Source organism: Oncorhynchus mykiss, chromosome 9 (assembly GCF_013265735.2).
Source record: "Oncorhynchus mykiss isolate Arlee chromosome 9, USDA_OmykA_1.1, whole genome shotgun sequence".
Classification (NCBI taxonomy): Eukaryota; Metazoa; Chordata; class Actinopteri; order Salmoniformes; family Salmonidae; genus Oncorhynchus; species Oncorhynchus mykiss.
Genome location: NC_048573.1, coordinates 79,070,345 through 79,093,610, shown reverse-complemented (window position 1 = coordinate 79,093,610; position 23,266 = coordinate 79,070,345). Strand labels below are relative to the sequence as shown.

The window sequence follows — 23,266 nt, the reverse complement described above, 5'->3', positions numbered from 1 at the left end:
TCTTCCTGGGGGACTTCTGTTAAAAGCCCAAATGCTTGCTCTAGACGTCAATACGCATCACTTACGATACAGTTTTGGAAACGTAAGGAAAGTAAATCAATTTTTTTTGGTCATATACACATTTAGTAGATGTTATTGCAGGTGTAGCGAAATGCTTGTCTTTTTAGCTCCAACAGGGCAGTAATATCTAACAAATCACAACAATACACACAAACCTCAAAGTAAAATAATGAATTAAGGAATATATAAATATTAGGTTAAGCATTGACTAAAATACAATAGAATACAGTATATACAGTGGGGCCAACAAGTATTTAGTCAGCCATCAATTGTGCAAGTTCTCCCACTTAAAAAGATGAGGCCTGTAATTTTCATCATAGGTACACTTCAACTATGACAGACAAAATGAGAAAAAAAAATCCAGAAAATCACATTGTAGGATTTTTTATTTATTTATTTGCAAATTATGGTGGAAAATAAGTATTTGGTCAATAACAAAAGTATCTCAGTACTTTGTTATATACCCTTTGTTGGCAATGACAGAGGTCAAACGTTTTCTGTAAGTCTTCACAAGGTTTTCACACACTGTTGCTGGTATTTTGTCCCATTCCTCCATGCAGATCTCCTCTAGAGCAGTGATGTTTTGGGGCTGTTGCTGGGCAACACGGACTTTCAACTCCCTCCAAAGATTTTCTATGGGGTTGAGATCTGGAGACTGGCTAGGCCACTCCAGGACCTTGAAATGCTTCTTACGAAGCCACTCCTTCGTTGCCCGGGCGGTGTGTTTGGGATCATTGTCATGCTGAAAGACCCAGCCGCGTTTCATCTTCAATGCCCTTGCTGATGGACGGAGGTTTTCACTCAAAATCTCACGATACATGGCCCCATTCATTCTTTCCTTTACACGGATCAGTCGTCCTGGTCCCTTTGCAGAAAAACATCCGCAAAGCATGATGTTTCCACCCCCATGCTTCACAGTAGGTATGGTGTTCTTTGGATGCAACTCAGAATTCTTTGTCCTCCAAACACGACGAGTTGAGTTTTTACCAAAAAGTTATATTTTGGTTTCATCTGACCATATGACATTCTCCCAATCTTCTTCTGGATCATCCAAATGCTCTCTAGCAAACTTCAGACGGGCCTGGACATGCACTGGCTTAAGCAGGGGGACAAGTCTGGCACTGCAGGATTTGAGTCCCTGGCGGCGTAGTGTGTTACTTTGGTCCCAGCTCTCTGCAGGTCATTCACTAGGTCCCCCCATGTGGTTCTGGGATTTTTGCTCACCGTTCTTGTGATCATTTTGACCCCTCGGGGTGAGATCTTGCGTGGAGCCCCAGATCGAGGGAGATTATCAGTGGTCTTGTATGTCTTCCATTTCCTAATAATTGCTCCCACAGTTGATTTATTCAAACCAAGCTGCTTACCTATTGCAGATTCAGTCTTCCCAGCCTGGTGCAGGTCTACAATTTTGTTTCAGGTGTCCTTTGACAGCTCTTTGGTCTTGGCCATAGTGGAGTTTGGAGTGTGACTGAGGTTGTGGACAGGTGTCTTTTATACCGATAACAAGTTCAAACAGGTGCCATTAATACAGGTAACGAGTGGAGGACAGAGGAGCCCCTTAAAGAAGAAGTTACAGGTCTGTGAGAGCCAGAAATCTTGCTTGTTTGTAGGTGACCAAATACTTATTTTCCACCATAATTTGAAAATAAATTCATTAAAAATCCTACAATGTGATTTTCTGGATTTTTTTTCTCATTTTGTCTGTCATAGTTGAAGTGTACCTATGATGAAAATTACAGGCCTCTCATCATTTTAAGTGGGAGAACTTGCACAATTGGTGGCTGACTAAATACTTTCTGCCCCACTGTACATATGAGATGAGTAAAGCAGTATGTAAACATTATTAAAGTGACTAGTGATTTCAAGTCTATGTATATAGGGCAGCAGATTCTAATGCTTCGATCACACCGACAGTGTCATTGCGTTTTGGTACACCAGAATGACATTTGTTTCCAATGAAACGCTGCGTTTGCTTTGCAGCATTGTGTTGCAGAGGCAGTTGCAGTACGTTCGGTGTGGTGCGTACTTTGGATTTTCAAATGTATGCGTCAAACTGTATTCGTAGACAGCTTGACAGAAATGGTAGCAGAAGGTGAATGTTGAACTTTTGTTGCAGACACATCCAGATGATGCTGCGTACTATTTTGCACAATGATGCTGTCGGTGTGTTAGAAGCGTAGGTGCAGGGTTACGTAACCGGGTGGAAGCTGTCTAGTGATGGCTATTTGACCTGTTGTGACTAGGGGGCAGTGTTTTCATTTTTGGAAAAATAACGTTCCCAAAGTACACAGGATATTTTGTCAGGACAAGATGCTAGAATATGCATATAATTGACACCTTAGGATAGAAAACACTAAAGTTTCCAAAACTGTAAAAATGTTATCTGTGAGTATAACAGAACTGGCGAAAGCCTGAGAAAAATCCAATCCATTTTTCCTCTCGCTCCTACTGAAAAACCAATTGTCCCGGTGGGTATAACAGAACTGGCGAAAGCCAGAGAGAGAAATCCAATCCGGAAGTGACTAATCTTTTGAAAGCTCTGCGTTCCGATGCGTCCCTATTGAGCAGTGAATGGGCTATCAACCAGATTGTCATATATATATATATATATATATATGACAAATTTGTTTTAACCTTTATTTAACTAGGCAAGTCAGTTAAGAACAAATTCTTTTTTTCAATGACGGCCCCTGAACTGCCTGTTCAGGGGCAGAACGACAGATTTGTACCTTGTCAGCTCGGGGGTTTGAACTTGCAACCTTCCGGTTACTAGTCCAACGCTCTAACCACTAGGCTACCCTGCCGCCCCTATTATCGAATAGATGTTTGAAAAACACCTTGAGGATTCATTATAAACAACGTTTGCCATGTTTCTGTCAATATTGTGGAGCTAATTTGGAATATTTTCCGGCGCTGTCGTGACCGCAACCTTCAAACGTGAAGAACAAAAGGAGCTATTTCGCCTACAAAAATAATATTTTTGGAAAAAAGGAACATTTGCTATCTAACTGGGAGTCTCGTAAGTGAAAACATCCGAAGCTCATCAAAGGTAAACGATTTAATTTGATTGCTTTTCTGATTTTCGTGACCAAGTTACCTTCTGCTAGCTGGACATAATGCTATGCTAGGCTATCGATAAACTTTACAAATGCTTGTCTTGCTTTGGCTGTAAAGCATATTTTGAAAATCTGAGATGGCAGGGTGATTATTAACAAAAGGCTAAGCTGTGTTTTAATATATTTCACTTGTGATTTTCATGAATAGGAATATTTTCTAGTAATATTTATGTCCATTGCTTTATGCTAATTAGTGTAAGATGATGACAACGATCCCGGGATGGGAGTTACAACAACTTAACAGTCTAATTGCCTTGAAATAGAAGCTGTTTTTCAGTCGCTCTGTCCCAGCTATGATGCACCTGTATTGACCTCGCCTTCTGGATGATAGTGGGGTGAACAGGCAGTGGCTCGGTGGTGGTTGTCCTTGATCTTTTTGGCCTTCCTGTGACATTGGGTGGTGTAGGTGTCCTTGAGGGCAGGTAGTTTGACCATGGTGATGTGTTGGGCAGACCACACCACCTTCTGGAGAGCCCTGCGGTTGAGGGCGGTGTAGTTGCAGTACTGGGTGTTGATATCGTCCGACAGGATGCTCTCGATTGGTCACCTGTAAAGGTTTGTGAGGGTTTTAGGTAGGAATGCACAATATATCGGTAAGCATATGGGAAACGGCCGACGTTAGCTAAAAATGCCAACGTCGGCATCAGCCTGATGTCTAGTTTAACACCGATGTCAAAGCTAACATGCATACCTATATAACGTAGGTAGATGACGTAATGACAACGAACAAAAGCAGAATAATACAAAGTGCACACTTCCAACAACTAATCAAGTTCAAGTCGAGCAGTCATTTCAAAGGGTAAGAAAATTTCAGCAAGACAACTCAATGGCAACATCCATTAACGCCAAGATAATGGAATTCATTGCACTTGACAATCAACCGTTCTCTGTCGTGGATGATGTTGGCTTTTGCCGACTGGTCGAGCACCTCGAGCCCCGGTACACACTACCAAGTAGGTACTATTCTTCAGATTTTGCCCTACCCGAATTACACAGTATTGTTGAAACTGACTGGAGAAAGAAGCTCAACTGTGTCTGCAGCAGACGTGAAACCCCTCTGTCATGGCATTGAAACGCCTGCTCAACAAAACTGCCCACACAGACCGTGGGGTTAAAATTGCAAAAGTACTCAAGGCTGTGAACAAGCGGTGGCATTCTCTATGAGCCTCTACTGTGTCGCCACCATGCTAGATGCCAGGTACAAGGACCGCTACTGTGTCGGCACCATGCTCGATGCTAGGTACAAGGACCGCTACTGTGTCGCCACCATGCTAGATGCTAGGTACAAGGACCTCTACTGTGTCACCACCATGCTAGATGCTAGGTACAAGGACCGCTACTGTGTCGCCACCATGCTAGATGCTAGGTACAAGGACCGCTACTGTGTCGCCACCATGCTAGATGCTAGGTACAAGGACCGCTACTGTGTCGCCATCATGCTAGATGCTAGGTACAAGGACCGCTACTGTGTCGCCACCATGCTAGATGCTAGGTACAAGGACCGCTACTGTGTCGCCACCATGCTCGATGCCAGGTACAAGGACCGCTACTTCGATGCAGACAAGAAACAGGGTTTACGTGACGTTAAACACAGCTGGACAAGATGGAAACGGACACAGTGACAGTGCAGAGGAAGAGAGACCACGGATAGACAGCTGAAACTTCACTGCTTGACATTTATGAGACTGAACAAATAAACAACGAAACAGCACAGCAAGTATGTGAAAGAAATAGGTTTTGATTATGTTTTACTGGTAATTGGGGACCTACGTAAATGCCAACAAAATAACATTTTTGTCGGTGTGTAAAAACTATTTAACTGTACTAGAATGCTTAAAAAGCTGCAAAATATGTAAATATCGGTATCAGGTTTTTGGCAAGGAAAATATCAGATATCGGTATCGTGCAAAAATTCCATATCGGTGCATCCCTAGTTTTAGGTGCATGAGGGTTTTAGGTGCCAAGCCAAATATCTCCAGCCTCCTGAGGTTGAAGAGGTGCTGTTGCGCCGCCTTCACCACACTGTCTGTGTGCATGGACCATTTCAGATCGTCGGTGATGTGTATGCTGAGGAACTTGAAGCTTTCCACCTGCTCCACTGCGGTCCCGTCAATGTGGATAGGGGGGGTGCTCCTTTGTTTTGTCGACATTGAATGAGAGGTTATTTTCCTGGCACCACACTCCCAGAGCCCTCACCTACTCCCTGTAGGCTGTCTCATCAAATCAAATCAAATCAAATCAAATTTTATTTGTCACATACACATGGTTAGCAGATGTTAATGCGAGTGTAGTGAAATGCTTGTGCTTCTAGTTCCGACAATGCAGTAATAACAAGTAATCTAACTAACAATTCCAAAACTACTGTCTTGTACACAGTGTAAGGGGATAAAGAATATGTACATAAGGATATATGAATGAGTGATGGTACAGAGCAGCATAGGCAAGATACAGTAGATGGTATCGGGTACAGTATGTATAAATGAGATGAGTATGTAAACAAAGTGGCATAGTTTAAAGTGGCTAGTGATACATGTATTACATAAGGATACAGTCGATGATATAGAGTACAGTATATACGTATGCATATGAGATGAATAATGTAGGGTAAGTAACATTATATAAGGTAGCATTGTTTAAAGTGGCTAGTGATATATTTACATCATTTCCCATCAATTCCCATTATTAAAGTGGCTGGAGTTGAGTCAGTGTCAGTGTGTGTGTTGGCAGCAGCCACTCAGTGTTAGTGGTGGCTGTTTAACAGTCTGATGGCCTTGAGATAGAAGCTGTTTTTCAGTCTCTCGGTCCCAGCTTTGATGCACCTGTACTGACCTCGCCTTCTGGATGATAGCGGGGTGAACAGGCAGTGGCTCGAGTGGTTGATGTCCTTGATGATCTTTATGGCCTTCCTGTGACATCGGGTGGTGTAGGTGTCCTGGAGGGCAGGTAGTTTGCCCCCGGTGATGCGTTGTGCAGACCTCACTACCCTCTGGAGAGCCTTACGGTTGAGGGCGGTGCAGTTGCCATACCAGGCGGTGATACAGCCCGCCAGGATGCTCTCGATTGTGCATCTGTAGAAGTTTGTGAGTGCTTTTGGTGACAAGCCGAATTTCTTCAGCCTCCTGAGGTTGAAGAGGCGCTGCTGCGCCTTCTTCACGATGCTGTCTGTGTGAGTGGACCAATTCAGTTTGTCTGTGATGTGTATGCCGAGGAACTTAAAACTTGCTACCCTCTCCACTACTGTTCCATCGATGTGGATAGGGGGGTGTTCCCTCTGCTGTTTCCTGAAGTCCACAATCATCTCCTTAGTTTTGTTGACGTTGAGTGTGAGGTTATTTTCCTGACACCACACTCCGAGGGCTCTCACCTCCTCCCTGTAGGCCGTCTCGTCGTTGTTGGTAATCAAGCCTACCACTGTTGTGTCGTCCGCAAACTTGATGATTGAGTTGGAGGCGTGCGTGGCCACGCAGTCGTGGGTGAACAGGGAGTACAGGAGAGGGCTCAGAACGCACCCTTGTGGGGCCCCAGTGTTGAGGATCAGCGGGGAGGAGATGTTGTTGCCTACCCTCACCACCTGGGGGCGGCCCGTCAGGAAGTCCAGTACCCAGTTGCACAGGGCGGGGTCGAGACCCAGGGTCTCGAGCTTGATGACGAGCTTGGAGGGTACTATGGTGTTGAATGCCGAGCTGTAGTCGATGAACAGCATTCTCACATAGGTATTCCTCTTGTCCAGATGGGTTAGGGCAGTGTGCAGTGTGGTTGAGATTGCATCGTCTGTGGACCTATTTGGGCGGTAAGCAAATTGGAGTGGGTCTAGGGTGTCAGGTAGGGTGGAGGTGATATGGTCCTTGACTAGTCTCTCAAAGCACTTCATGATGACGGATGTGAGTGCTACGGGGCGGTAGTCGTTTAGCTCAGTTACCTTAGCTTTCTTGGGAACAGGAACAATGGTGGCCCTCTTGAAGCATGTGGGAACAGCAGACTGGTATAGGGATTGATTGAATATGTCCGTAAACACACCGGCCAGCTGGTCTGCGCATGCTCTGAGGGCGCGGCTGGGGATGCCGTCTGGGCCTGCAGCCTTGCGAGGGTTAACACGTTTAAATGTCTTACTCACCTCGGCTGCAGTGAAGGAGAGACCGCATGTTTTCGTTGCAGGCCGTGTCAGTGGCACTGTATTGTCCTCAAAGCGGGCAAAAAAGTTATTTAGTCTGCCTGGGAGCAAGACATCCTGGTCCGTGACTGGGCTGGATTTCTTCCTGTAGTCCGTGATTGACTGTAGACCCTGCCACATGCCTCTTGTGTCTGAGCCGTTGAATTGAGATTCTACTTTGTCTCTGTACTGGCGCTTAGCTTGTTTGATAGCCTTGCGGAGGGAATAGCTGCACTGTTTGTATTCGGTCATGTTACCAGACACCTTGCCCTGATTAAAAGCAGTGGTTCGCGCTTTCAGTTTCACACGAATGCTGCCATCAATCCACGGTTTCTGGTTAGGGAATGTTTTAATCGTTGCTATGGGAACGACATCTTCAACGCACGTTCTAATGAACTCGCACACCGAATCAGCGTATTTGTCAATGTTGTTATCTGACGCAATACGAAATATCTCCCAGTCCACGTGATGGAAGCAGTCTTGGAGTGTGGAGTCAGCTTGGTCGGACCAGCGTTGGACAGACCTCAGCGTGGGAGCCTCTTGTTTTAGTTTCTGTCTGTAGGCAGGGATCAACAAAATGGAGTCGTGGTCAGCTTTTCCGAAAGAGGGGCGGGGCAGGGCCTTATATGCGTCGCGGAAGTTAGAGTAACAATGATCCAAGGTCTTTCCTCCCCTGATTGCGCAATCAATATGCTGATAAAATTTTGGGAGTCTTGTTTTCAGATTAGCCTTGTTAAAATCCCCAGCTACAATGAATGCAGCCTCCGGATAAATCGTTTCCAGTTTGCAGAGAGTTAAATAAAGTTTGTTCAGAGCCATCGATGTGTCTGCTTGGGGGGGGATATATACGGCTGTGATTATAATCGAAGAGAATTCTCTTGGTAGATAATGCGGTCTACATTTGATTGTGAGGAATTCTAAATCAGGTGAACAGAAGGATTTGAGTTCCTGTATGTTTCTTTCATCACACCATGTCACGTTGGCCATGAGGCATACGCCTCCGCCCCTCTTCTTACCAGAAAGATGTTTGTTTCTGTCAGCGCGATGTGTGGAGAAACCCGTTGGCTGCACCGCTTCGGATAGAGTCTCTCCAGTGAGCCATGTTTCAGTGAAGCAAAGGACGTTACAGTCTCTGATGTCCCTCTGGAATGCTACCCTTGCTCGGATTTCATCAACCTTGTTGTCAAGAGACTGGACATTGGCAAGAAGAATGCTAGGGAGTGGTGCGCGCTGTGCCCGTCTCCGGAGTCTGACCAGAAGACCGCCTCGTTTCCCTCTCTTTCGGAGTCGTTTTTTTGGGTCGCTGCATAGGATCCACTCCGTTGTCCTGTTTGTAAGGCAGAACACAGGGTCCGCGTCGCGAAAAACATATTCTTGGTCGTACTGAGGGTGAGTTGACGCTGACCTTATATTCAGTAGTTCTTCTCGACTGTATGTAATGAAACCTAAGATGACCTGGGGTACTAATGTAAGAAATAACACGTAAAAAAACAAAAAACTGCATAGTTTCCTAGGAACGCGAAGCGAGGCGGCCATCTCTGTCGGCGCCGGAAACAACATGTTGTGGGTAGTCAGGCCTACTAATGTTGTTGTCTGCAAAGTTGAGTTCGAGGCGTGTGTGTCCATGCAGTCATGGGTGTACAGGAGGGGGCTGAGCACGCACCTTTGTGGGGGCCCCTGTGTTGAGGATCAGCAAAGTGGTGTTTCCTACCTTCACCACCTTGGGGTGGCCCATCAGGAAGTCTTGGACCCAGTTGCACAAGGTGGGGTTCAGACCCAGGGCCCCAAGCTTAATGATGAGCTTGGAGGATACTATGGTGTTGAAGGCTGAGCTGTAGTCAATGAACAGCATTCTTACACAGGTATTCCTCTTGTCCAGATGGGATAGGGCAGTGTGCAATTGCGTTGTGTGGATCTATTGAGGCGGTAAGCAAATTGAAGTGGGTCTAGGGTGTCAGGTAAGGTAGATGTGATATGATCCTTGATAAGCCTCTCAAAGCACTTCATGATGACAGGAGTGCTATGGGTCGATAGCCATTTAGTAAAGTTACCTTTCCTTTCTTGGGTATAGGAACAATGGCGGACGTCTTGAAGCATGTGGAGACAGCAGACTAGGATAGGGAGAGATTGAGTATGTCCTTAAACACTCCAGCCAGCTGTTCTGCGCAAGCTCTGACGACGCGGAAAGGGATGCCGCCTGGGCCGGCAGCCTTGCGAGGGTTAACAAGCTTAACCTCTGAAATACCCATCCCGGATCCAGTATAATTGTCATCAGCAACGCTGAATAGCATAGCGCCACAGTCATATAATATTACTAGAAAATATTCATATTCATGAAATCACAAGTGCAATATTGCAAAACACAGTTTAGCCTTTTGTTAATCCACCTGTCGTCTCAGATTTTGAAATTATGCTTTACAACGAAAGCAATACAAGCGTTTGTGTAAGTCTATCGATCGCTCGACAAAACAATAAGTACACTTAGCATCGGGTAACTTGGTCAGGAAAATCAAAAAAGCAATCAAATTAATCGTTTACCTTTGATCTTCGGATGTTTTCACTCACGAGACTCCCAGTTAGACAACAAATGTTCCTTTTGTTCCACAAAGATATTTTTTATATCCAAATACCTCTGTTAGTTTGGTGCGTTATGCCCAAGAATCCACCGGAAAGAGCGGTCACGACAACGCAGACAAAAATTCCAAATTATATCCATAATGTCCACAGAAACATGTCAGACGTTTTTTATAATCAATCCTCAGGGTGTTTTTCAAATATCTATTCGATAATATATCAACCGGGACAGTTGGCTTTTCACTAGGCCCCGGAGTAACAATGGCCGCCTTTCTCTTTTGCGCACAACTCACTCTGAGAGCCCCCACCTATCCACTTATGTTCACGCTCATTCTTCAAAATAAAAGCCTGAAACTATGTCTGAAGACTGACATCCTGAGGAAGCGATAGGAAAAATAATCTGGTTGATATCCCTTTAAATGGAGCAATGGGAGGCTATGGAACATGGAGTTTTCAAAATAGAAGCCACTTCCTGGTTTGATTTTTCTCAGGGTTTCGCCTGCAATATCAGTTCTGTTATACTCACATACAATATTTTGACAGTTTTGGAAACTTTAGAGTGTTTTCTATCCTATTCTGTCAATTATATGTATATTCTAGCATCTGGTCCTGAGAAATAGGCAGTTTACTTTGGGAACGTATTTTTTCCAAACATAAAAATAGTGCCCCCTAGCTTCAAGAGGTTAAATGTGTTACTCTCGTCGGCCACGGAGAAGGAGAGCCCACAGTCCTTGGTAGCGGGTCACTTCGGTGGCAGTGTGTTATCCTCAAAGCAGGCGAAGGTGTTTCAATTGTCCAGGTGGCCGCAATGTAGCTGGTTCTCCCTTTGTAATCTGTGATTGTCTGTAGACCCTGCCACATAGGTCTTGTGTCTGAGCTGTTGAATTGCTACATTCTCTACACTGATGTTTTGCCTGTTTGATTGCCTTATGGAGGGAATAACTACACTGTTTGTATTCTGCCATGTTCCCATGGTTCAATGTAGTGGTTTGCGCTTTCAGTTTTGCGTGAATGCTGCCATCTATCCACGGTTTCTGGTTAGGATAGGTTTTAATAGTCACAGTGGGAACAACATCTCCTATACTCTTCCTGATAAACTCAGTATGGACCTGGAGGTTTCATTGTTTCCCAACTTCCATCAACACGTCTCCTTCGTCACTCGGGGCAATGAAGTCCTAGACCACTGTTGCTCTACCCACAAGCATACAGTAGCAAGAAAAAGTATGTGAACCCTTTGGAAATACCTGGATTTCTGCATAAATTGGTCATAAAATTTGATCTGATCTTCATCTAAGTCACAACAATAGACAAACACAGTCTGCTTATTAAACTAACAACACACAGATGATTTTATTTGTCTTGTCTATATTGAATACTTAATTTAAACATTCATAGTGCAGTGTGGAAGAAATATATGAACCCTTGGATTCAATAACTGGTTGACCCTCCTTTAGCAGCAATAACCTCAAACAAATGTTTTCTGTAGTTGTGGTTCAGACCTGCACAACAGTCAGGAGGAATTTTGGACCATTCCTCTTTACAAAACTGTTTCAGTTCAAACATTTTTTGGGAAGTCTGGTGTGAACTGCTCTCTTGAAGTCAAGTAATAGCATCTCAATCGGGTTGAGGTCAGTACTGACTGGGCCACTCCAGAAGGGGTATTCTGTTGAATCCATTCTGTTGATTTACTTCTGTGTTTTGGGTTGTTGTCCTGTTGCATCACCCAACTTCTGTTGAGCTTCAATTGGCGGACAGATAGCCTTACATTCTCCTGCAAAATGTCTTGATAATCTTAGGAATTCATTTTTCTGTCGATGATAGCAAGCTGTCCTGGCCCTGAGGTAGCAAAGCAGCCCCAATCCATGATGCTCCCTCCACCATACTTTACAGTTGGGATGAGGTTTTGATGTTGGTGTGCTGTGCCTTTTTTTCTCCACACATGGTGTTGTGTGTTCCTTCCAAACAACTCAACTGTAGTTTAATCTGTCCACAGAATATTTTGCCAGTAGCGATGTGGAACATCCAGATGCTCTTTTGCAAACTTCAGACATGCAGCAATGTTTTTTTTGGACAGCAGTGGCTTCTTCCATGGTGTCCTCCCATGAACACCATTCTTTTTTAGTGTTTTACGTATCGTAGACTCGTCAGAGATGTTAGCATGTTCCAGAGATTTCTGTAAGTCTTTAGCTGACACTCTAGGATTCTTCTTAACCTCATAGAGCATTCTGCGCTGTGCTCTTGCAGTCATCTTTTCAGGATGGCCACTCCTAGGGAGAGTAGCAACAGTGCTGAACTTTCTCAATTTATAGACAATTTGTCTTATGACTGAACATCAAGGCTTTTAGATATACTTTTGTAACTCTTTCCAGCATTATGCAAGTCAACATTTCTTAATCTTAGGTCTTCTGTGATCTCTTTTGTTTGAGGTGTGGTTCACATCAGGCAATGTTTCTTGTGAATAGGAAACTCACATTATTTTTTTAATAGGGCAGGGCAGCTCTAACCAACATCGCCAATCTTGTCTCATTGATTCAACTCAGGTTAGCTGACTCCAATTACCTTTTGGTGAAGTCATTAGCCTAGGGGGTTCACATACATTTTTCCAAACTACGCTGTGAATTTTTTAAATTATATATTCAATATAGACAAGAAAAATACCATTTCTATTATTAGTTTAAGCACGCTATGTTTGTCTATTCTTGTGACTTAGATGAAGGTCAGATCAAATTTGATGACCAATTTATGTAGAAATCCAGGTAATTCCAAAGGGTTAGGGTTAGGGTTTCCAAAGGGTTAGGGTTTCCAAAGGGTTAGGGTTAGGGTTTCCAAAGGGTTAGGGTTAGGGTTTCCAAAGGGTTAGGGTTAGGGTTTCCAAAGGTTTAGGGTTTCCAAAGGGTTAGGGTTAGGGTTTCCAAAGGGTTAGGGTTTCCAAAGGGTTCTCATACTTTATCTTGCCACTGTATAATGCCTCCCCCCTTCGGCAAATCAGATCATGACTCTATACTCCTGTTTCCTGTCTACAAGCAGAAGCTCAAACAGGAAGTACCCGTGACGCGCTCTGTTGAGAAATTGTCATCCTAATTGGAAGCTATGCTACAAGGCTGCTTTGCTAGCGCTAACTGGAATATGTTCCCTGGACTCTGCCGATAGCAGAGACGAGCAAACCACCTCGGTGACCAGTTTCATTAGGAAATGCATCGGCGACGTTGTCCCCACAGTGAAGTTTCGCTGCTTCCTTAATCAAAAGCCCTTAATTAACACAGAGGCTGGTGCTAAACTAAAAGACAAAGCTATCGCAGACAACTCTGAGGCTACGACAAGGAGACTGGGTGATTTCGCTCTGAGGCTGACGTGAGGTTTTTAATCAGGTCAACACCGTGTGGCCGGATGTTATTCCAGCAAAAAAACAGCTGGCAGGCATATTCACAATCATTCAGTCTGTAATTCCCACACATCTCAAGCTAGTCATCATTTCTGCTCCCAAGAACTCTAAGGCTACCTGCCAGAATGACTACTGCCCTGTAGCACTCACATCTGTAGTCATGAAGTGCTTTGAAAGGCTGCTTATGGCACACATCAACTCAATCATCCCAATATCGAAGTCAAATTAAATGTTTTTGGTCGCATACACATATTTGGCAGATTTGTATTAATTATGGATCCCCATTAGTTCCTGCCAAGGCAGCAGCTACTCTTCCTGGGGTTTATTATGGATCCCCATTAGTTCCTGCCAAGGCAGCAGCTCCTCTTCCTGGGGTTTATTATGGATGCCTATTAGTTCCTGTCGAGGCAGAAGCTACTCTTCCTGGTGTTTATTATGGATCCCTATTAGTTCCTGTCGAGGCAGAAGCTACTCTTCCTGGTGTTTATTATGGATCCCTATTAGTTCCTGCCAAGGCAGAAGCTATTCTTCCTTGGGTCCAGCAAAATTAAGGAAGTTTATACAATTTTAAAAACATTACAATACATTGTGTGCCCTCAGGCCCCTACTCCACTACTACCACATACAGTACAAAAGCCATAACAAATATACGTTTTTCCAGCAGCAGACTTATCGATGATGTCAAAAGCTGCACTGAAGTCTAACAAGACAGCCCCCACAATCTTCGTATCAATTTCTCTCAGCCAATCAGTAATTTGTGTAAGTGCTGTGCTTGTTGAAGCACCACTACTCCACTGCATAGGGCTGATGGACAGACAGCAGTCACACACAGCAGGATGTTAAACTAAAGGATAAGCAGTCCATAAACTCACATAATAAGCCAGTAGATCGTAATCATAAGAATACATAAACATTAAGCATTTTACAATCTGAATGTACAACTATTACTTCCCATCGCAAAAAAAACATTGAGCATTGAGCATAGAATTCATACAGACATACATGTAGAATATTGGGCCTGTATGAATTCTATATGTTTTAATTGATTGCGATATAGAATATTGGGCCTGTATGAATTCTATATGTTTTAATTGATTGCGATATAGAATATTGGGCCTGAATGAATTCTATATCTCAATCAATTTAAACATGTATACCAGTGTACCTATGAAACATAATTTATAGCCTCTGATACCGAGAGACTAATGCTAAACTCAGCATGTGATATCTGTAGAATCTCTACTGGACTGAAGACTGACTGACCTCCGGATTCACTACTACTGTCAGGGTGAAGGGTTAAGGTGTGTAATGTTCTGTTGTATTATCCAGGTTGTCCAGACATTGGAGGACCACCACCAGGAGGTGCTGTCCCTCTACAGGGACTTTGGTTTCTGCGGCCTGATCGCCCAGGACTCAGAGTTTGCCCTCTGCAACGTGCCCGCCTACTTCTCCTCGCATGCCCTCAAACTGTCCTGGAACGGCAAGAACCTGACCACCCACCAATACCTGCTCTCTGAAGCAGCCAGACAGCTTGGTCTGAAGACACAACACCTGCCCTGCTTCACTGCACTGCTGGGTAGGTACCTAATTACCCAAAACTTGAAGCCTGGGTAAGTCCATGGTAGAAAAATAGCTAAATAGGTGTGGTAACCTGCTGTAAATCAGTGACTCCTCGCAACATGTCAAACTAATCAAATGCCTTGCTTGGGCAGAACTCCAGAGGGACCAGATTATTATAGTAGATATTGCAGGAGGATAGCTTGGACATCGCAGATTTTAAGCCCCATCAAAATATGCTGATCGATGTATGCTGATTGTGTGTATAGAACACACTGCTGGATAAACACAATGTGGTTTTTCTTCAAGGTTTTACATTTTTCTGCAATGTTACAAATTAGCATACGGAAAAACTCAATGCAAAATGTGTCCGGTCTATAAACAGTGAGGAACATGCAGCACCAACGAGTAGGGCTGTTACGGTGACCATATTACCTCCGGTGGTCACGAGTCATGACTAGTCAAATTCCACATGACCATTTATTCACTGTAATTAGGCTTCTCTAAGCTCTGATGCTGCTGATTGTCATTAGTAGCCTACCAAACTTGCTAACTGCCTGGTACTCAGCACTCTATTGTCCCTCTAATCACTCTGACATCAATGCAAATGTAATTTAAAATCTAATCAAACACTAATCACACACTTCATGAGAGCCCATGAGCTCATGTTGGGCAATATTTCTATAGGCTATGCTATTGTGTGAGAAAACAGAGTGATGGCCTCTATTAAAAAGAGGAGGATCCCATCAGCTTTCTACAGACTAGACCTACTATATTTATTTCTAAACTTTCCAAATATTAACTTCTTGCGGATCAGTGGGACGCTAGCAAAAACTTCTGGTGAAATTGCAGTGCCAAAATTAAATTACTATAAATATGAAACTTTCATGAAATCACAAGTGCAATACATCAAAATAAAGCTTAACTTGTTGTTAATCCAGCCGCCGTGTCAGAAAGGCTTTATGGCGAAAGCAAACCATGCGATTATCTGAGGACAGCGCCCAGCACACGCATGCATAATGCGCTTCAATCAATAATCCACTTGGGATCCCTCCTAATACATTCAAAATGAATCCCAAACGTTACCACTAAACTTATCCAAACAAGTCAATCAACGTTTATAATCAAACCTTAGGTACCCTAATATGCAAATAAATGATACAATTTAAGACGGAGAATAGTTATTGTCTTTACCGGAGAAAAATACCAAAGAACGTGCTCTCATTCACGCGCTTGGAAACACTACAGTCAAAATGGGAGCCACCTAAAAAAACTACAATTTCTGGCTCATTTTTCCAAAAACCAGTCAAACTCTAAAGACTGACATCTAGTGGAAGCCCTAGGATCTGCAATCGGGCACGATTTCGCCCTTTCACACTAAGGTACGGCTGTTTACTGCTTTGGGTTTTTACTTTACCTCCTAAAACAGTATTTCAATGTTTGTTTTGTTAAATGTGATGTGTTAGTCAGGGGGAGGGGCTTGGCGTGTTAGGCAGGGGGAGGGGCTTGGCTTGTTAGGCGGGGGGAGGGGCTTGGCGCGAGAGGCGGGGGGAGGGGCTTGGTGCGAGAGGCGGGGGGAGGGGCTTGGCGTGTGTAAACCATAGAGGAAAAGGCAAAGATAAAATGTGTCCAAGTTAAGGCCAATGCGTTTCTATGGGTTTATTTTGGACCTCAGCTTGTCGCCTGCCTTCCTGCCTTTGGGACGACTCCTATTGTTATGGAGGAGACGTGCATCTTGTCATTATTTACAGATCACTGGTGTAAATGGGGAAATGCACAGAGGAGCGAAAGAGACCAAAAATACAATCACCAGAACAAGCTGACAAACGTTCATTAAAACCTTTATTCTTGCCATACAGGCATTTGGAATTTTGCTCAAACACACACAACTGAACTTTCTCTCCCTCTTCCCCCCCCCCGTAGGGAACCATATTCTCCCTGATGAGGACCTGGCTGCCTTCCACTGGAGCCTTTTAGGACCAGAACACCCCCTGGCCTCACTCAAGGTATAACCTCTGACCTTTAAACCTTCCACTGGAGCCTTTTAGGACCAGAACACCCCCTGGCCTCACTCAAGGTATAACCTCTGACCTTTAAACCTTCCACTGGAGCCTTTTAGGACCAGAACACCCCCTGGCCTCACTCAAGGTATAACCTCTGACCTTTAATCCTGACGATCTCTTCTATTTACTTCTAAACCATAACATTAAGCTATACCCCCTGCTGTCTGGCCCATCATCTATAACCTCTGTCCCCTGACCCTGATGATCTCTTCTATTTACTTCTAAACCATAACATTAAGCTATACCCCTGCTGCCTGGCCCATCATCTATAACCTCTGACCTCTTGGTGCGTGCCCACCAGTTGGTGGTGCCTCCCTGTGAGGTGGTTAACAAGGCGGTGTCTGACCTCTGACCTCTGACCTCTAACCCCTGACCTCTAACCCTCTAGGTGCGTGCCCACTAGTTGGTGCTTCCTCCCTGTGAGGTGGTTAACAAGGTGGTGTCTGACCTCTAACCCCTGATCTCTAACCCTCTGGGTGCGTGCCTACTAGTTGGTGGTGCCTCCCTGTGAGGTGGTTAACAAGGCGATGTCTGACCTCTAACCCTCTAGGTGCGTGCCCACTAGTTGGTGCTTCCTCCCTGTGAGGTGGTTAACAAGGTGGTGTCTGACCTCTAACCCCTGATCTCTAACCCTCTGGGTGCGTGCCCACTAGTTGGTGCTTCCTCCCTGTGAGGTGGTTAACAAGGCGGTGTCTGACCTCTAACCCCTGACCTCTAACCCTCTAGGTGCGTGCCCACCAGTTGGTGCTGCCTCCCTGTGAGGTGGTTATCAAGGCGGTGTCAGAGTACGTCTCCTCCATTAAAGACCTGGGGAACCTCGATGTTATCGCCAGAGACGTCTTCAAACAGTCACAGGTACACACACACCACTAGTTCTCTCTCTTTCTCTCGCCCCCCCCCCCCTTTAGTTTGGAGTGACAGTTGTCTTAACCCAATCAATGATTTGAGGTGTCACTGGCTCTGACCCTTCTAACTACGTAAGTAAATATGTGATTTGCCCGTTGCACAATGTTCTGCGCAGGTGTTGGTAACTGCTTCGCCATGTTCAGAGCATGCGGGCACAGGGGGGAATGTTTGGAGCCTAGTGGTGACGTCAGACCCTCGACTTCAGTAGGCAATAGAAAAAAAGCCTGTCTATCATGTTCATTGATTGGGTTAAGGCGAACCGTCACTGCAAAACTAGCAGACCAAAGGAGACTCATTGTCTACGCCTCCCCCTAAACCCTTCATGGAAAAATAATGCCAAAACTCAAGATCGAAAAGACTCTGTGAAAGCAAAGAAACAGACGTCGAAAGCAAAGGTATGAGTAACCAAAAGGTAGTGCATGCGGGCAAGAGCGTAGGCTAAATGAATTCAATACGATTGGTTGCTGGGAAAGTTTAGCCGAAAATTATTTTTGCATTCATTTTCAAATATTTTTTAAAAATCATTTGTCATAGTTTTGCTCTCGCTTTTTGGGGTTTTGATGTCTCATTTTTATTAACAGTTCTATACATTTATATGTTTACATTCTCAAATGTATTTTTCATGTTCACAATTTATTTCATTTTTAATTCAATACATATGGCGTGAAATTGACCCCATAGTGCTGCCTTGTTCATTGACCTGTCAAAGGCGTTCGACACTGTTGATCGTTCTGTTTTGATGAAGAAATGATCAAGAGTAGTCCTGGGATACACAGTGGCAAGAAACAGTATTTGAAACCTTTGATCTGGTCTTCATCAAGGTCACAACAATAGACAAACACATTCTGCTTAAACTAATAACACACAAACAATTATACGTTTTCATCTCCTTATTGAACAAACCGTGCAAACGGTGCAGGGTGGAAAAAGTATGTGAACCCTTGGATTTAATAAGTGGTTGACCCTCCTTTAGCAGCAATAACCTCAAACAAATGTTTTCTGTAGTTGTGGATCAGACCTGCACAACAGTCAGGAGGAATTTTGGACCATTACTCTTTACAAAACTGTTTCAGTTCAGACATTTTTTGGGAAGTCTGGTGTGAACCGCTCTCTTGAGGTCATCCCTCAGTATCTCAATCGGGTTGAGGTCAGGACTGACTGGGCCACTCCAGAAGGCGTATTTTCTTCTGTTGAAGCCATTCTGTTGTTGATTTACTTCTGTGTTTTGGGTCGTTGTCCTGTTGCATCACCCAACTTCTGTTGAGCTTCAATTGGCGGACAGATAGCCTTACATTCTCCTGCAAAATGTCTTGATAATCTTGGGAATGAATTTTTCTGTCGATGATAGCAAGCTGTCCAGGCCCAGAGGTAGCAAAGCAGCCCCAAACCATGATGCTCCCTCCACCGTACTTTACAGCTGGGATGAGGTTTTGATGTTGGTGTGCTGTGCCTCTTTTTCTCCACACATAGTGTTGTGTGTTCCGTAGACTCGTCAGAGATGTTAGCATGTTCCAGAGATTTCTGTAAGTCTTTAGCTGACACTCTAGGATTCTTCTTAACCTCATAGAGCATTCTGCGCTGTGCTCTTGCAGTCATCTTTTCAGGATGGCCACTCCTAGGGAGAGTAGCAACAGTGCTGATCTTTCTGATCTTTCTTTACAGACCATGTGTCTTACCTTGGACTGATGAACATCAAGGCTTTTAGAGATACTTTTGTAACCCTTTCCAGCTTTATGCAAGTCAACAATTATTAATCGTAGGTCTTCTGTGATCTCTTTTGTTCGAGGCATGGTTCACATCAGGCAATGCTTCTTGTGAATAGCAAACCGAAATGTTGTGAGTGTATTTTAATAGGGCAAGGCAACTTTAACCAACATCTCCAATCTCGTCTCATTGATTGGGCTCCAGGTTAGCTGACTCCTGACTCCAATTAGCTTTTGGAGAAGTCATTAGCCTAGGGGTTCACATACTTTTTCCAACCTACACTGAATGTTTAAATTATGTATTCAACATAGACAATAGTTTGTGTTATTAGTTTAAGCAGACTCTTTGTCTACTGTTGTGACCCAGATGAAGATCAGATCTAATTTCATGACCAATTTATGCAGAAATCCAGGTAATTCCAAAGGGTTAGGGTTAGGGTTTCCAAAGGGTTAGGGTTAGGGTTTCCAAAGGGTTACGGTTAGGGTTTCCAAAGGGTTAGGGTTAGGGTTTCCAAATGGTTAGGGTTAGGGTTTCCAAAGGGTTAGGGTTAGGGTTTCCAAAGGGTTAGGGTTTCCAAAGGGTTAGGGTTTCCAAAGGTTTAGGGTTTCCAAAGGGTTAGGGTTAGGGTTTCCAAAGGGTTAGGGTTAGGGTTTCCAAAGGGTTAGGGTTAGGGTTTCCAAAGGGTTCACACACTTTTACTTGCCACTGTACAGCCTTTTTATGGTTTCTGAATTATCTCAGTGACATCACTCAGGCCATCTTGATAGATGGGGTTAAATCTGAATTATCTCAGTGACAGAACTCAGGCCATGTTGATAGATGGGGTTAAATCTGAATTATCTTAGTGACAGAACTCAGGCCATGTTGATAGATGGGGTTAAATCTGAATCATCTTAGTGACAGAACTCAGGCCATCTTGATAGATGGGGTTAAATCTGAATTATCTTAGTGACAGAACTCAGGCCATCTTGATAGATGGGGTTAAATCTGAATTATCTCAGTGACAGAACTCAGGCCATGTTGATAGATGGGGTTAAATCTGAATTATCTTAGTGACTAAACTCAGGCCATCTTGGTAGATGGGGGTAAATCTGAATTATCTTAGTGACAGAACTCAGGCCATCTTGATAGATGGGGTTAAATCTGAATTATCTCAGTGACAGAACTCAGGCCATGTTGACAAGGACAAGTTGTCCTTCATAACACATATAAATAATCTGACTAAGAAGCTAAGATCCAAGATGTTTTTTTTTCATATCAAAATAACCCATTCACAGGAATAGATAACATTAGAGATCTCTCCAGTCTCTACAGATTTGGGAAAATCTGCATTTTGTTTTTATTGCTTCTAACTTGTGGAACAATCTGCAGAGTTCACTGCACTTAGATGTGCTGGTACCACTCAGGCAGTTTACATTATTGATTGAGGACCTCTATGTAGTTGAATGGGATTGCTTTTATTAAATGTTAATTTTTTTATTGAGCTGAATTCTATTGTTTTATACACGTGTATGTTTTAATATTCTGTTTTTATTGTAATGTGTACAGGGCTCTCTTGTAAAATATATGTTTAATCTCAATGTGGATCCCTGTTTAAAGGTTAAATAAATATATATTTGTCTCCCTCTAGTCTCGTATGGAGGACAAGGTGCAGCGTTTTAAGAGAGCTGTGGAGTATTTCTCAGCTGCCTCTAAACCCCGCCCACTCTCCATGGGAACCTCCCCCTACCTCTGTGAGTAACCCCGCATTTGGCGAAGGCCGTTTTCCGTCATACAGTATCTCTTGTAGTCAGTGACACAAGCACGATTGGCTAAAGCTTTTTCTTAAATACTTGTTAGACCTGCTAAATTGGACAAGTAATTTATTTCTCTGTCTGTGTGTAGTGCCAGGGTTTGGGCCGGCGCCGTTTGGTGGACCTCCTGGCCACATGGGGGCGATGCAGACTGTAAAGACCCAGGTAGGAGTCACATGCCTCTGATGTAGCTAGTTATTACCTCCTAAGCTTCTTGGCTCAGTAGTACAGTAGCTGGTTCTCTTGTACTGACTAAGCAGTACAGTAGCTGTCTCTCCTCTTGTATTGACTCAGCAGTACAGTAGCTGGTTCTCCTCTTGTATTGACTCAGCAGTACAGTAGCTGGTTCTCCTCTTGTATTGGCTCAGTAGTACAGTAGCTGGGTCTTGTCTTGACTGTGGTACAGTAGCTGGTTCTAGAGGTCGACTGATTTAATCGGAATGGCCGATTGTTATGAAAACGGCCCTAATTAATCGGAAATCTGTATTTTTGGACACCTTCATTTAACTAGGCAAGTCAGTTAAGAACACATTCATATTTTCAATGACGGCCTAGGAATGGTGGGTTAACTGCCTTGTTCAGGGGCAGAACGACAGATTTCTACCATGTCAGCTCAGGGATTCAATCTTGCAGCGCTCTAACCACCTGCCTTACATTGCACTCCACGAGGAGCCTGCCTTTTACGCAAATGCAGTAAGAAGCCAAGGTAAGTTGCTAGCTAGCATTAAACTGTCTTATAAAAAAAACAATTAATCAATGGTTGATGATATTACTAGTTTATCTAGCATGTCCTGCGTTGCATATAATCGATGCGGTGCGTATTCGCGAAAAAGGACTGTCGTTGCTCCAACGTGTACCTAACCATAAACATCAATGCCTTTCTTAAAATAAATACACAAGTATATATTTTTAAACCTGCATATTTAGTTAATATTGCCTGCTAACATACATTTATTTTAACTAGGGAAATTGTGTGACTTCTCTTGCAATATAGTCAGGGTATATGCAGCAGTTTGGGCCGCCTGGCTCGGTGCGCGCTAATAGCTTTTCAATCGGTGACGTCACTCGCTCTGAGACTTGGAGTAGTTGTTCCCCTTGCTCCGCTTTTGTGGAGCGATGGGTAACGATGCTTCGAGGGTGGCTGTTGTCGATGTGTTCCTGGTTCGAGCCAGGTAGGGGCAAGGAGAGGGACGGAAGCTATACTGTTACACTGGCAATACTAAAGTGCCTATAAGAACATCCAATAGTCAAAGGTTAATGAAATACAAATGGTATAGAGGGAAATAGTCCTATAATTCCTATATCTACAACCTAAAACTTCTTACCTGGGAATATTGAAGACTCATGTTAAAAGGAACCACCAGCTTTCATATGTTCTCGTTCTGAGCAAGGAACTTAAACGTTAGCTTTTTTACATGGCACATATTGCACTTTTACTTTCTTCTCCAACACTTTGTTTTTGCATTATTTAAACCAAATTGAACATGTTTCATTATTTATTTGAGGCTAAATTGATTTTATTGATGTATTATATTAAGTTCAAATAAGTGTTAGTATTGTTGTAATTGTCATTATTACAAATACATTTAATTAATCGGCCGATTAACCGGTATCGGCTATTTTTGTTCCTCCAATAACCGGTATTGGCGTTGAAAAATCAATCGGTCGACCTCTCGCTGGTTCTCTTGTTGTGTCTCAGTAGTACATTAGCTGCCTCTCCTCTTGTATTGTCTCAGTAGTACAGTAGCTGTCTTTCCTCTTGTATTGTCTCAGTAGTACACTAGCAGTCTCTCCTCTTGTATTGACTCAGCAGTACAGTCGTGGCCAAAAGTTTTGAGAATGACACACATATTCATTTTCACAGTCAGCTCCCTCAGTTTGTATGATGGCAATTTGCATATACTCCAGAATGTTATGGAGAGTGATCAGATGAATTGCAAAGTCCCTCTTTGCCATGCAAA

The 23,266-nt window shown here is 43.6% G+C and overlaps 1 protein-coding gene across 2 annotated transcripts in view; it reads left to right on the top strand.

Annotated features, from left to right (window-relative positions):
* LOC110532860 (constitutive coactivator of PPAR-gamma-like protein 2) overlaps nt 1-23,266 on the top strand; it is a 52,187-nt gene that overhangs the window by 1,569 nt on the left and 27,352 nt on the right. For both annotated transcript variants that reach the window (XM_036989151.1, XM_036989152.1), the window contains exons 2-6: nt 14,612-14,858; nt 16,763-16,845; nt 17,629-17,757; nt 21,143-21,245; nt 21,397-21,470. In XM_036989151.1, coding sequence (XP_036845046.1) covers nt 14,612-14,858; nt 16,763-16,845; nt 17,629-17,757; nt 21,143-21,245; nt 21,397-21,470 — 636 coding nt within the window. The remainder of the gene's footprint in view (nt 1-14,611; nt 14,859-16,762; nt 16,846-17,628; nt 17,758-21,142; nt 21,246-21,396; nt 21,471-23,266) is intronic.